At 45.7% G+C, this 16,152-nt stretch overlaps 1 protein-coding gene across 2 annotated transcripts in view; it reads left to right on the top strand.

Annotated features, from left to right (window-relative positions):
- The first annotated feature begins 12,535 nt into the window (after positions 1–12,535).
- LDLRAP1 (low density lipoprotein receptor adaptor protein 1) overlaps positions 12,536–16,152 on the top strand; it is a 224,299-nt gene continuing 220,682 nt past the window's right edge. For both annotated transcript variants that reach the window (XM_085647811.1, XM_085647810.1), the window contains exon 1: positions 12,536–12,923. In XM_085647811.1, the coding sequence (XP_085503937.1) occupies positions 12,839–12,923 (85 nt within the window). In that variant the 5' untranslated portion in view covers positions 12,536–12,838. The remainder of the gene's footprint in view (positions 12,924–16,152) is intronic.

The raw sequence follows: 16,152 nt of genomic DNA, 5'->3' as shown, positions 1-16,152 counted from the left end.
TTAACCTTAAGTCAATGCTCAAATCTGAGGTTTGCCCTGTGCGTGAAGCATGGACAGGACCCCCTTCCAAAATCCTCTCTTGGCTAGGATCAATCCGTACTGGGAGAGTACCCCCGCCCGGAAGGATAGGAAGGACATTATCCACGGCCTGCCCTACATCTAGCACAGCATCATGTGTTTTTACTGCTAAGCTCACGGAATCATGGTCTTTCCTGATTCCACGGGGCTCTAAAGCTGGATCAATGTTTACTTTAAAATTCTACCATGTATTCCCCCCCCCCCATTAAGTCTTGGTATCCTTATATCTTCCTGCCCTTCCATCACCCCTAATCCCTCCCATAAGTGGTCATTTATCATAGTAGTGCAAGGGGGAGGATTTATCTCTGAATGCCCCAATTTCTGGCCGTCGTCTAAGATGGTAGGCCTGGGTTCATTCCTACTTTAGAGCGGAATCGAGGTGTATGGCTACTCGGATACCATAGGGAACCTCAGTTTTTTGGGCTCACACCTTGAAATACACCAAATCCTGTTCTTCTTCTCCCTCCGACCTTTAAATCCATCGCTTTCTTTGAGTGAGGCATCCTCCCCAGGGGGAGCAGCATCTAAATTATCCATGAGCTATTTGACGAGGAGTGGGTCTATTAATAATTCAGTGGCGCAGGACATGGTGGTGTTCCCTTTTTTAAAAATAGGAGAAACAATGGATTTGTGGATGCAGTTACATTTGTGCTTCCCCGGGGACTGACGTGCAAATGGACCCCTAACTCTAGTTTTTCGGGGACAGTACATAACGTGGGACTATCCCTAGACAGTGGAGTGGCGGAGACCCCCTTGTCTTCCCAAGCCTCCATCTGGATTCCCAACTCCGATACCCCTATGTGTGTCTGGCTTGCCTGAGATTTTACTTCAATACCCTTTTCTGCCTTACTTATACAGGGACTGGCAAAATTGAGCTTCTGGACCCCCATTAAAATCGGTGAAAGGACACCCAGGATGTGATCGTACTTGACAGTGGTTTTCTCCAACAGGGATAAAATGTACGAAAGAATCCTTTCTAATGCATAAAGTATGTCAAGATTGCCCCCCTCCCCAATCTGTTATCCACTACGTTTAATAGTTGCCAGAAATTAGATCCCCCTTTATTTTGAGACGCCTCAGACATCTCAGACCGAATGATTGCGCACGGGACACACTAGAGAGGATGCTACTATACAAAGTTGGCATACAGGGGCAACTAGCGTGATTGTCCGATGACAGACTCAATGCTAACTCCTTGGCAACTGCCATTTTCAAGTTGGCCTCCATTACTTTGTTTTTTTTCATCGTTATGGCAATGTCCGGCATGGTATAATCCTCTAAGTCAACCAAGTCCACAGGTTCGAGGCTCCAGTCTACAACCTGTTGTATTTGGGTGGTCATTTTAAGGGAAAGATGGCCTGGTGATGGCTCTGCAGCATTTAAAGGGCTAGTTTTATCGACCGGGGATCCCGGCCCCACAGACACGGACAATGACTTATCGGCAACATTTATTTCAGTTTGACCCTTGACATCTTCAATAACCATGTCCATTTCCGTGTCTTCAACTACTATCATTAAAGCGTGCTCATCCGTGGCCTGAGTTAGTGGAAATTACTACCCCTCTGTTCTGATAGGTGAACTTAAGGTAATGGGGAACAGTCAGCTCAGAAAGAACAGAGGAGCAAGCACCCACCTCATCCTCACTAACTACAGCAGAGGCCACTCCCGGGCCCTTATCCTTTAGCACTGTGCCCTTCATGCCCTTCGAGAACATTGACAACATAGTGGGATGGGATTTCAGGTGTGACAGGTGACCCCAGGGTCTTTTTCCGCCTGATGGTTTTTTGTAACTTGAAGGGGCTGGTGTGGTCGGAGGGACAACTAGCTGGCCCTGATGCGGACCCTAGCGACCCCTTCAGTTTATCCTGAAGGAGCGGGTGAGCGCCCTGAACACCTTGAGCGAAGGCACCTGGAGGACATCACCAATGAATGTTGTTAGTTTGTGGGCTCGCAGACAATAGCTAGCCTCGTTACTGGTCCACAGATATCTACAGTAACACTGAGAATAGCAGGACACAAGGATCACTAGTGAACCCTAGAAGTCACTGAGGATTGCTAATAGCACGTAATAGTGCGTAAAAAAGGCACATTAAACAGGGGGAATTTATATAGGCCCCACTTACAGTCTGAAAAGTCCATTCGGAGGATGCAGGTAAATGCGATTGAGATAATGGCACCAATTACCAAAAAAAGAGATAATAGTAGACTGGTGGGTGATAAAGAGGTAAGCAGTTCAGCAAGTAAACAAGAGAACAAATGTGCCAACAAGCGAGCAAAATGGGCGAGCGGAGCTCACCTGGCCATCCCACAAACCGCACCCAGTCCTAGCTGGACCGTCTCCTCGGAGGGGGGCAGACATTTGCTCTTCACAGAGGGACACTAGGTCCTCGACACTCAGCCTCCTCACCTTCCCCTTCTTATAGGCTGATCCCTTGATCCTTTGGCCATAAAACTTGGAAGTGCAAGGGTCACAGATTTGTTTGAAGCTCCGCCTGATGCTCCAAAGCTACTTGGTCCTAAATCGAACCCGATCTTGCAGATCAGACTGGGGATCCAGGGGTACTGGGGGGCCAGGAAACACCCCTACACACTATGCACCTGGAGCCACCTGGCTCCGCAGCCGACAGCAGCCGAGATGGCACAACAGCGGAGCGGCAGAACGGAATAGACGGCACCGCGGCCAATGGGTGTAGCCGGGGCTGTAATAATGGGCCTGCGCCAGCAAGCCCTCGATATCTCACTGTGACTCTTGGCGGTGGCGGTGAAAGGCGGGAGTAAGGACTGCAGAAATGGTGGGTTACCTACAGTGTAGGCAAAATGGCGTCCTTGTCCCTTCGCTCGGCCAGCCGATCAGCTGCACGCCACTCCCTGCTCTCTGCACTGGTCCAGCTTGTCGTGCTAGAATTATGTATTTTGTTTCCAATATCAGTTAACAAATGGAGAAATAAAAGGCATATGTAGTTGATTCATGTATAAATTAGTGTGAGACCAGAAGTGCAATAGAGAAGACCTGCCACTACATCCACAAGGGAAGAGGTGTGGTGCAGGGGGGCTCACAGTTGGATCCCCGGCGCCGACGGCAGGTTAGCCCAGCACCTTGTGACTCTGGGCAAGAACTCACTTGATCTTCCCGACGGACCCTAGCACCGGGACACCTCTCTGGAGGTAGCTTTGCGCTTTACAAATGCTGGTATTTCTATTTCTACTGTTGTGAAGTAAACATAACCCTGTTTTAGTGAACCAAAGTGTGCCAGCTGTTAATGAGGGGTTAACTTAAATCAGATATACTTGTAGGTAATCTGGGTATAATTTGGGCAGAAATCATCCTGTGTAAGGAGGGCATGGGCTAGATATCAGATGCTAGTGAGCTGTCCAGGAGTAGTTTCAACCTCACAATAGCAATCTGTTTCAGCGTCATTATACACAGTTTCCTGAGTAGACTTCTGAGTGAGAGCCATGTGCCAGTTGGGGTGCTTTCGTTTGAGGTTTCAGTGGCCAGTTTCCTGCTTAATAGTCAGGAAGCTTTGCAGAATGCTAGATGTACCTAGTAAAAGAAAGGAGCTAGCACAGCTGGGGGGTCCCTGTGATCATGAGCAATCCTAAAGCTTCAAACAACTACATGGGCCTCTGGGTGGTGGCTCTTGGAACCAAAAGGGCATTCCTTAGCCTACTGGGACTCATTGTGGGGGGCCTGGAATGACGTAATGGCACTCCTTAATCCCTCAAGGAACAGTTGAAATCCTGAGCACCTATGGAGACTGGTTGGGGTCTCACTCTGACTCATCAGGAGCATGACACAAAAGGAAAGAGTAGGTTGCCAACCCACTCTAAGCGAATGAGCTGTAAATAATCTACAAGCATTGGTGTTGATATCCAAAGACCTCACAGCCGACACCTGAATCCCTGTAAGCTAACCCACCATGTGTCATAAAAAATCTTGCGACATATTTTATTCACAAGTAAGTTGTCAGTGTCCTATATTGCGTCTCATGCACAGTATTATTATTGTGAGTTCTCAATTGACCTCACAGTGGCTAGGTGTACCAATCCGGTGTGCAATGCCCGTTGGGCTAAAAGGACTTTACCGCCCCTCCCCCCATCTTGTGCCATAGCCCAGGCTGCAGCATCATGGGTGCTTGTCTTGGGGAAAGCCTCGGCAGAACATTGCTTGGGAAGTGGGCATCGGAGAAAAACATTTTTTTATCTCAAGAGATTGTAACTTGAAAATAGTATTATCTTTGCTTTCCAACCTAACCAAACACTGCCAATTGTGCTATTCCAATCTCAATCACACTTCATGTATACATCAAACCCCACTTGCAATTATAGTGCCACAGACAAACGAATAATAAAAAAATATTCTGTATTTATTCAAAGTAATTTTCCATTATCAGTCACACCACAATACTAAAAACCAATATATTGTTATAAAAAATGGAACTCGGAATTCTATAACACAATCACTTACATTCCATAAATAGGAGAACCACCATAATCTATGGGGTGCAAATCATAAGTCAAAAAGTCTATATTTATATCATATTTAAAATACAAAAAACACTCTAAATTCATGGAGAACAAGAAAGAGAAAAGAGAGATAGAACACATACCACAATACACTTTCTTTTTAGTTTGTTAACTAATCTGTATAAATAATCATGACTGGCATCTGATTAGTACATTGGACCAGTGGTCCCAGTAAACAGATCAATGTATATAAAAGAAACAAAGGTTATACATAACTTGTAAGGAAGAATGAAAGGACCGTAATATGCTTGCTGTGCAGTGTTGTTTAATCACACTGAACAGAGCAGTAGTTCAAAACATTTGTGAACACAATTTAAAGCAGTGCCCCAGGAGGAAAAAGAAGGGTGAGGGTAACGTGATTGAGGTGAGGATGAGGGAGTGAATAAAACAGTGTGCGATTCACAAAATCAGACATTTACAAGACAAGAGGCTCATATTTGCACCCAAGTTATTCACAATATATCCAAACATTATATAGCCATAGTTTCAAACAAAATCACAGTGATAAATCGCTGTTGTTCAAACTGGCAAGTGTGGTGGATGTCGACGTTTCGACCCCTGAAGAGTGGTTTGTTATTGCGTCCCTTACGCCTGGGTCTTCCTCAGGACAGGAGTGTAGGAAAGGGAGGGTGGGGGGTAGCTTACCATAAGTAGCCCATGAATTGGGCCTGAAGGGGAGAGTGTGGGCGCGTAGGCTCCAAGCTGGCAAGCAAGAACAATCACTTGGGAGGATACTCATCCATGAAGGAGTGAAAAAGGCGCCAATCCGGATAAATCTGCTGGGCCTTAAAATTCAATTCTCATGTGATCACTATGTCGGGCAAGGAGTGCTCCGTATAAGTTTATCTCGCTGGCTCAGGAAACGTCTCAGTCCGTAAAGGGGCATCTGATTAGTGCACAATTTCCATCAAGCTTGCCGGTATGTTCAACAGATTTAGTCTGTTCAATGCGTCAACGCATTTCGGTGGTATTACCCAAATATAGAGGCCACCTTTATCAAGACCAAACTTGTTTCTCTCCTTGCATTGATACCGACTGGGCTCCTTAGTCAGTCCCCATTTTATATCTATTGTATGCTCTTTTAGATACCCAGCCGTTAATCGTCCAGTGCCTAATTATCTTGTTATTTGAATCTTAACCCTTCTTACTAATCATATAGGGTTCCTCCTTAGCAGTTAGCCAGTCCTCGTCATTAGGAGCTCGATAATGGAAACGGTATCCACTCAACCTCCATGGGTCCGTTTTCTCCACACTTGAGTTGCATATGGTCTCCGTACGGATTACCTTTCCGTTTGTGTTTATCTTAAGAGAGACACATTCACCTTCTCGTACTGATGGAGAGTGTCTTCATGGGGGTGGGGGTCGAGGTCACCAGTGCTTTATAATATGATAAGTTACGGACCCCATGGTGGGGGCTCGGACTGTGCAGAGCCCTGTACGTTAGCATTCCTCATTCTTTGAAAGGAGAGGCAATGATTGCTCATGAACACTTCAATGACGGAGGCACTGTTGCCAACCTGCTGTTAACATCAGACTTTCCAAGTAAATAAGACACAAATGACAAATTATATATTTAGGGCCACTTGAATTATGCGGCAGTAGAGGCCAAAATGATGCGGCAGGGTTAACAAAATCATGTGGCAAGAGAATGCAAATTATGTGGCACATTTTCTGCTAGTATTACTTCACTAGTTTGTCATTTGTACACTTGTTAACACTGCACACCGTCTGGGCATAGGTTTCACCTCATTAGTGCCAGTTTAACACGCAAACAAAGCCATAAATAACAGAAAGGTGACCAGTCAACCTTTACAAAGGGCCATCCACCACACGGCAATACGTGTCACTGTTTTTAGTAACTTTTGAACCGTTAGAGCTAGAAACACAATTTAAAAAAAAAAAAATAATCTGCAGATTATTCAGCAGATAATGAATGATGTGATAAGTGCAGGAGATCCATAATTATGTGAAAAACGCTGCGGCTGCACAATTGCATGATTCCAGTGGCCCTGATTATATTGTGTGTCATTTTATTACATAGCACTTTACCCATAACAAGAGGTAGAAACCGCTATATAAATGCAAAAAAGGAGAGAACTTTTTTGCTCTTTTTTTGAAAATGGTGTTGCAATGATTCGGTTTCCATTAAACAGTTCAGAATTTTTTTTACCAGCAGCATCTTGGGAGCTGCCGCCTTTGGAGCTCAGAAACCAGGCTCCAGTCTCAGTGTTGCTCTACATCCAGTGAGTCTAGGCAAATCACTTAATCTCCCCCTGCCTATAAATAATGAATAGGACCTTGTGTAATGTAATTGGTCCTTATGTAAAGCGCTTCAATACAGCAGGGTTGAGTTTGTGCTATATAAAAACTACATAAAAATGTGCCAAGAGGTGAAAACAAAGCATGAACTTAAGAAAAGACATATATACCCATCTACTGGTTGACTTGTACAAAGTCAAATCAGAAAACCTGGATAAATTGCAGCTTTCCCGCTTAAATTGTGTGATCTTAGGCAATTTTTTTATTTCACCAAAACTCCTTTTTCTTCAATATGGGGTATGAAAGCCCTTTAAAATATGCGACTTCAGATTACCAGTTGTACAAAGACCTGTTGTGTTTGATTTATTAGACTATGATGTTACTCTAAAATAATCGAGGCCACGTACAGAGTTTACATTATCTTTTAGTATGAGCTTCTAGTGCAGTTTTCAGGGCTCGGCTCATGTACAGGCTCTACGAGCGAAGCCAGACCCTTGGCTTGGCTCTCCCTGTTAATTTGTGGGCTCATCCACCTCTACTTTATGTGCCCAGTACATCTAAGGGAACAATAATGGTGAGATAACTCTGGAGGTTATTGCATTTGCTGGAGAGAGCTGTGCTCTATCTAGTCCCAGTTATGACTCAAAGTAGCATAGAGGGTTAATGTGTCTCATGTAAAGCACATCATGTAACATGCAGATGGCACCATTTTATTTTACGTAGATAAGTGGGTTTCTACTTTTAACACAAACATCCTTTTGTTACTTGCAGTTCATAAATTGTACTCCTTCTAATATAGCACAGTGAGCTATAAGGGACATGAGACTCCTACACCTTGTAACCCACACTGTCTTATGCAACACATCCTGTACATTGATTTGTAGACTTGCGTGATGTATTTTCAATGTATTTTGTATGTGTGATGTAAAGTACTCTGACACACTGCATTGGGATCAGTAGTGCTATAACAGAAAAAAAACATAATAGTGGTATTTAAATTGTCATTTGTGTAAATACTGAGACAGACCAACAGACTTCACATTATTACAGTGCATGCATCTCTCTTATATACAGGGACTGAACAAAGTTAAAACCATGCATCTATTATGTACCTGTGAAGTACTAACAAGCTGTGTGCCTTTGCTTCCCCTCCATTGCATTTGCATCCAGGTGTGACGCTCCACATAGCTCCCAGCCATGATACTCAAACAAAAGGAGGCCTGATTACCCCTTACAATTGGCCTTTGTTTTGGGCCCAGCTGGAATTTAACATAACGAAGTTCCCTCACTGCAGAAAACGGGAAGGCGAAGGTAAATGTGTCCCTGTGTCTGAAAATTACACCGGGACCAGTTCTGCATATTTTAGTGGGTCCCAGTTTCTTGGCAGGATGGACGGTGTCCACCCTATGAAAACAGTGGATAGATTCTGTCTACCCACGTGTACTGTTGACCTGTGCCCTGCCCTCCATGGGATAATAATTAGAGCCGAAAGTAGAATAAATCGGACTTTATAGCGTTGCATGCTCGCAGGCTTCAACGCCTGCTTTCCAGCTCCAGCGGAAAGTTTGAATTTCCTCACACAATGGCAAGAATTGCTATTGCGCACCTCCTCCCTCTGGCCCCTGCCTAAATGCTGGTGGCGCAACAGTGCCTTTGAAAATGGCACTGCAATGGGAACGCCACACAAAGTTGCTGCACGACATGGACTCGAAAGTCCATGCCGTGCAGGAAATGGTGGGCATCCACATGGGGAGGAGGCAGAGGGGGCCTTGCTTCTTCTCTGCCATAGTGTACATGAAGTAAGAACCGCCATGACACCACTGGCAGAGAGGAAACTTGTAATATTCTTGGCGGGACTGCATATTGCGGCCTCAGGACTGCTGCGCCATGCTGTTCCCTGGCGGCGTTCGGTGGTCCCATGGCAGTGTAACTGCCCTTGTCATAATGGGGCAGTCGGACCGCCAGTAGATGGACTGCCACCGCTGCGTATTAGTGTCTAAGTCAGGGGTCTTCAAACTGTGGGGCGCGACCCCCAGGGGGGCCGTGGAGTGATGCAAAGGGGTTCGCGCCTTCCCAGTCACACTTCTGCCCAGGCCCAAGGGCTTCAGCCCCACCCCCCCCCCCCCCTTCCTGTGTCTCAGCCCAGGCTGCTGCAGTGAAACTTGAGCTGCTGGGGGCTCAGCTGGGCAGTGTCTGGATTCCTATCTCCGGCACCCCCGTGTTTTTTCACAGGTCTTTAAAGACCATTTAACATGCCTTTGTAAACTGCTTACAGAGGCTTAGGTTTTTTTGCTGGTTCCAGTACCCCCTGGGTCCCCACTGTGCCTATTCCTTACATTTGAATTTTACATTCACTGCCATAGTGTGAGAATGCATTTCATGGAAAGGAATACAGAGTTGGCTTCCTGGTGGCGCCATGAGTGAAAGTTTATTGTGCTTTTGAAGCACCTGCTGCAGCGTTTCTTTCCCCGGCAATTACCAGGCCTCACATAAATGTCAAGATAACTTGTGTGATTAATTATCTTCCTGGAGAGAGATCAGAATGTTGTATAGTTGAGGTTTTGACTTGGGTGATGTTAGTGCAGAGGGTTAATGTGCCTGCTGCAAAGAACGTGTACCAAGTAGATTACAGAGTGTATATGATGTGAAGAGATCAGCAGGTTACTGCTTTCAAAAGAGACATCCTTTTGTTACTTGCAATTTATAACTTAAAGTCCTAATAGAGAATAGTGAGCTATTAACTTTCATCCTAGAACAGCATGCACACTACAAAGCATACATTATTAGACCATTGATTAATGTTGCAAAAAGGGTTAATTTGGCTAGAAATCAATTCTTATTATTAAAGGAAACTCCCAACTATGCTGTTTCTTTTTCGACTCTGAGTTTGTGCTTCTCCACACCAAGCACTCTTGAACTATACTGCCTACCAGTATGGATGACATGTGACTCCTATACTTTTAGTCCTTTGGCTTATGTAACATTTCCTATACACTGATTTACACACTTATGATTGATTGTCTCTGTGTAATGTGTGTGTGATGCAAAGTGCTTGGACACCCTACACTGGTATGAGTGGCACTATATAACTAATTCAATGCATCTGAGAGTGTGGGGTTATGGAGACTTGGTCACTGTTAAAGGGTGCTAGTGAGAGAATCCGTGGTGGGGGTGGTCATTGTGGGGGGCACCAACAAACATGGTCGCACATAGCACCACCAGCACTAAAGCCGGCCCTGGGAAGTATGCACAGATAAGCGCTGAAAATACCGCTTTAGGTGACTGTTTTGTTTTTGTACCGACTGGGCCACCAAAATAATCTGCTGGCAACCCTAACCATAGGACTGGAAGTTTGTTGCAGGATCAGCACATTATTTATTTCCTTCACCCTCGATCCCCGATTAATGCCGCAATAGTTTAACTTAGATCTTAAAGTCTACGCCCCGTCAATAACATGCTGAGTTACTTCATGGGTCTGGGAATGCACCCTGCATTCAGACAACTCATTCCTCATTCTCGCCCTTCATTGTCACGCTCACCCTGCACTCACAGTGATCACAATGCACTCACACTGATCACCATGCACTTGCACCATTCACCCGCTCACCTTGCACTCACAGCGATCACAATGCACTCACACTGATCACCATGCACTTGCACCATTCACCCGCTCACCCTGCACTCACAGTGATCACAATGCACTAACACTGATCACCATGCACTTGCACCATTCACCCGCTCACCCTGCACTCACAGTGATCACAATGCACTCACACTGATCACCATGCACTTGCACCATTCACCCGCTCACCTTGCACTCACAGTGATCACAATGCACGCACACTGATCACCATGCACTTGCACCATTCACCCGCTCACCTTGCACTCACAGTGATCACAATGCACTCACACTGATCACCATGCACTTGCACCATTCACCCGCTCACCCTGCACTCACAGTGATCACAATGCACTCACACTGATCACCATGCACTTGCACCATTCACCCGCTCACCTTGCACTCACAGCGATCACAATGCACTCACACTGATCACCATGCACTTGCACCATTCACCCGCTCACCTTGCACTCACAGTGATCACTCTGCTCTCAAAATGCACTTGTCCTGCTCACACTATACCTCAACCTGCAGTCACACGAGTACACCACTCATCCTGCACTCATGTGACACTTCACTCACCTGTCCCCCTCACTACTCAATATGCAACTCACTCAAACAAGCCCATCAGTAATCATACATTCATTCATCCCATTCTGAACTTGCATCCGCACCCAAAATGAGAGAGGACAGCAAGGGAGTGAGAGAATTTGATTGAAGAGGTCAGGGATGAGGAGAAATGTGAATTGCCGAAGAGAAGTGTGGACACGCAAGAAGTGAGTGTGATCCAAAGGTGAGGGCTTCTGTTAGAACAAAGGGGAGATGTGAAAGAGGAATGGGGGGACTGGAGAGGTGTAAGATACAAATAGACAAAAATTTGAATGAAGAGACGAGGTGAATGAGAAGTGCTGAGGGGCACGGGAGGTGACCGGGCCAGAGAGGCCATGAGATAAATGTGAGAGACTGTTAGAGATGAGGGCAGTGAAAGGACAGAATGGCAAGAGGTGATTAAAGATGAAGTGAGAGGTTGAATGGGGAGAGTTCAGAAGTTGTAAAAAGGGGTGAAAGAAAATGACCTGCAAAGTGAGAGAGGGATCCGGGGTTAGGAGAGGAGAGAGGGATGGAAGGGAGGGGGTGAGAGGAAAGCTGCATGGGTAAACGGCTTAACTCTGCACAAAACCGCCAGGGTTTTAAGGGACCCCTGCTTCTTCCGGTCAGGGCCAGGTGAGCTTCTAATGTGGCAGCACGTATTGCTGCAGAGTGGAAGGCCCTTCACAAAGGTTGACTTGAAATCTTTCTGATGATAATTGCTGTATTTTGGTAATAAATGGGTACTGATTGGGTGAAATCTTTCCTCAGCGTTACTGTGTGTAACAAATGTCAAAATAATGAAGCAATGCTATCCCAAAATACGCGGCATCACATAACCTTATTTACATTTTCATCCCACGCAATTTAGTCAACAGGTTTAGACATTTTTGTCAAGAGAGGGTCCTTACGCCTCAAAATGTTGACAGGGGGGTCTCGGCATCCAAAAGTTTGAAGACCTCTGGTCTAAGTGGAAATTATTGGCAAAGCCAATAGATCTGGCATTAATGTGCTGAAGCACGAAAATACAGGCATGCACGATTGCGGTTTGCATGCGTTAGCACATTAAAGCCAAACATATTGGCAATGTGTGCGTTCATCATGGCTCTGAGGACCTCTCTGATGGACATGTGTGAAGTGGTAGCCCCACCACTGTGGCTTTAAGTACCACGCCCTCCCCTCCTCCCTTGAAGTCTGGTTCTAAATACGCCCCGAGTAGCAATGCTATGTCCCCTGCATGGCTGCTCCAGTCCCGTGCTTTACCTGACTGTTCAGCTCCACGTTTTATGATGCGTCCTGCCTGTGCAATTGGCAGAGTGCGGCGTTTTATATCTGCAGTGCTTTTTGCTGCCTGTACACGACCCAACCTGTGAAGCCCAGCAGCTGCACTGACTCAGCCAATCAGTTCCCTCTTGCGCCCCTCGCCCTGTTTCAAGTGGTTCTCTGGCTGCGTGCGCTACTCCCGGTTGTACACTTTACTACCTGCGCTACTCCCGTTCTCGGCAACGCCCTGCCTGTGAAATTTCCCACCTATGCTACTTTTCAACGTGTGCTACTCCAGCCCCTGGCTGAACTCCGCCCCCTCACTCACCGCGCGGTGTGGAGGGGCGGGAGGCAGGGCCAGCGGTCATGAGACTCACATATTTACATAAATACCTCCTCCTAGGCCCACCGACGCGAAAAGTCTTCGACTCTGACTGGAAAAGTTTGTGGGAGCTGATAAGTGCTAGCTCCCTGTGCTGAAGCCTCGCCTGCCCTGAAGAAGTTATGGACGCCTTGAAGTCTGCGGGCAGGGCTATTATCAGAAGCCCCAGCCTAGCCAAGCAGTCCTGGGGAGGCGGCAAGCACAAGAGTAAGTTTTGGAAGCGTCTTTAAATCTGCAGAACCACGGAGTAACCCCCCCCCCCCTCCTCCTCCCTTTAAGATACGGCGTGTTTACATTCGTAGAGACTCGTTATGTACCTCGCTTTTACGAGCAGGACGCGCGCCAGTCTGAGTTGCTCCCATTTGCATTCTGGTACCTGTAGTTTAAAAAAAAAAAACATACCGGTACCAAAGCGGATAAAATCATGACGAGACCGAGGTTTATAACATAGAAAACAGAAATTGGCTAACTGCTCACACCTGCCTTCTGACTGCTTAAGAATGACGTCACTGCTTTTGTTCTATAATTTATTTTTTCAGTGTGTTGGCGTTTTTGCTTTTCTTTACGGGTCGAAGAGCGTTTTAGAACTCGTGACATTAGATTAATTCTAACTACTTGCCACACTTAACTTCATCTAACTTTTTTCTGCTTGACACCGTGCTTTGGGTACACACACACACACTCTATCAAACTTAAGCTTTTATTTTTGCTCCCCCCTCCCCCCCCCCCCTTACACCTCAAATCAAAGTGTGTTTTTTGGTGCAAAATTTTCTCATCTAGTGGCTCCAAAGGCTCCCTTATAACGTTATTTAGTATTTATTCATTTAATGTGTTGTGCCACGTGAACCTTCTCTTCCCCCCCCCCCCCCCCCCCCTCCCCACCAGACCCTACTTAAGCCACCTGGCTGCATTTTGGGACATGTAGTTTGTCGCTAGACTTTTAATCTTTAGGCTCAAAGTGGCAACGTCTAGGTGTAAAAATATGTTGGCAGGTGTCCCATTAGAAAATTGGCCACGTGGCTGCTGTTTTCTTTCTACAAGAGGCCTTTAAATCTATTGCTCTTTTAGACGGTTCGTGAGAAAGTTGAGTATGCCGCTAACGCTTGTAAACATCTTACCCTCGAATGAAACGACTAACGTTTCCTAACTATAACAAAGACGTGTTTAATGGTCTCTAAATGTAAGTCACATGACATGTAGGTCGCTTTAGAGTCCTTTTTTGTTTATCAACAATGCTTTCTGGGACTTTCAATAGCTCGTGTAAGCGTAGTGCTGTTGCATTAAAAAGCAAGTCCTGGCATTTTTCATATATATTCAGTTAAGGCCCAGTGTACCTGTGACGTGCGGGCGAGTAATTTCTCAGTGTTTAAGGTCTGATTGTGTTGTCCTCAGAATCCCCCCCCCCCCCCCCCCATCTTTGTTATTAAATGTTTTCGCTTGATACACGGCCAGGCATAGCTTTCTTGAAAATCGCCTCCCACCGGGCTTTTTTGGCAGCCCTTGAACTCTCGCAGGAAACGGCGTGTCAGCAAAAGGGCGGAGCCGAAAAAAACAGCTAGAGTCGGAAGCACGCTTCAGCAACAGCGCTGGATAGGAAAGCGTCACGTTTTACACCTACATTTTATTCTGAGATACTTAGTTAACACTTCTGTACATATACTTGGTGGTATTTACAAGATCTGTCAGGTCTCCGGGGAAGAGTGTGACAAGGCCGTTCTCAATGTTTATTTTATTTCTATTCATTGACCCTTTTGTAGGGCCTAAAACTTGCAGCTTGTAGACTGCTTTTGACTAAAATGTCAACATTGTAGTATGACAAGATTTAATAAACCACAAATGGTGACTCTTCACAAACATAGAAGTAGGACTACAAGTTTACCCAGTGGCAAAGAATGACGTATGACCGTGCTCGCCCAAAAAGTATTATCCCTGTTAAGAAAAGAAAAATAGAAAAAAAAAATAGATTTTTTTTTTTTTAGGTCGGTAACTAATCGGGAATTTTCATTTCTTTTAAGGACACAGAGGTGAGGATTATACACAGGCTCAGCTCCAGGAATTTTTATTTGGGTAGGCCAAGGATGCATTCGGGTGGGCCGCTGCTGGCCCAATTTGTCACTTATGTCTTGCCAGGCCTGCTTCAGGGCCCTCCGTTCTCTCCTTCGTCTTACAAGGGCCCAGTAAAACGCATTATTTTCTTTCTAAATGTTATCACTCTCAAAGTGTTTTTTTCCATGTAATGTCCCTTTGATGGGGAGAGGTGGAAGTATCAGACAAGTGACACTTCTTGGGCTCTCCCTCATGACCTCCTCGGGATTCCTTCACTGCCACCCTCCACCAGCGCCCCTCATCTCTCCATAGCCCCTCCATTATTGACCTCCTCCTCGAATTTCCTTACTGCCACCCTCCACCAGCACCCCTCATCTCTCTGTAGCACCTCCATTGACGTCCTCAGACTCCCTCACTATCACCCTCCACCAGCGCCCCTCATCTCTCCATAGCCCCTCCATTATTGACCTCCTCCTCGAATTTCCTTACTGCCACCCTCCACCAGCACCCCTCATCTCTCTGTAGCACCTCCATTGACGTCCTCAGACTCCCTCACTATCACCCTCCTCCAGTGCCCCTCATCTCTCTATAGTCCCTCCCCCTCTATTGACCTCTTTCTTGGAATCCCTCAATGCCACCCTTCTCCAGTGCCCCATATCTCTCCGTAGCCCCTCCCCCTATTGACATTCTTCTCAGACACCCTCCACCAGCACCCCTCATCTCTCTGTAGCCACTCTCTCATATGAATTTCATTTGTTGCATTGCGCTACTCATCAGTGTATGTTGTCACAGTACTTTAAATCACGCACACATTATACAGACAATCAATCATGCAAGTATGTAAATCAGTCTACAGGGAATGTCACATAATCCAATGAGTATTACAAGGTGTGGGAATCACGTCATCCATACTGGTGGGCAGTATGTTTTAAGAGGGTTTGTTCTGGAGAAGCACAAACGCAGGATTTAAAGCATACCCCAGTGGTTGTGGGTTGCCTTCACTGATAAAAATGTATATCTGCCCAAACAAACTCTTTTTAGACACATTAGAATAATGAAACTGGGGAGTTCTAACTATATTACAACACAAGTAAAGCTATGTTCTAACTATACCATTCAAGTTTGTATGCAGCTCTTTGATGACAGTCCATAGGTCACTGTCCTATGGTAGGATTGTAACATCTGAACTGCAAGTAACACCATCTCTGTGACAAAGGCCGTAACCCAATGAGCTATCCACATAAACTACAGTTTATCTGCATTTCAAAACTACCAACATACAAATGATTGCTCTCCAGCAGGATCATAAAACACCAGTTATCTGGTCATTTTTTAATTGTCAATGAAGCATACACGAAGGATGCGTCTTGCTGGGCCTGCCCTGATTTTA

Source organism: Triturus cristatus, chromosome 3_2 (genome assembly GCF_964204655.1).
Source record: "Triturus cristatus chromosome 3_2, aTriCri1.1, whole genome shotgun sequence".
NCBI classification, from domain to species: Eukaryota; Metazoa; Chordata; class Amphibia; order Caudata; family Salamandridae; genus Triturus; species Triturus cristatus.
This window is presented reverse-complemented; position numbering and strand designations above follow the sequence as displayed.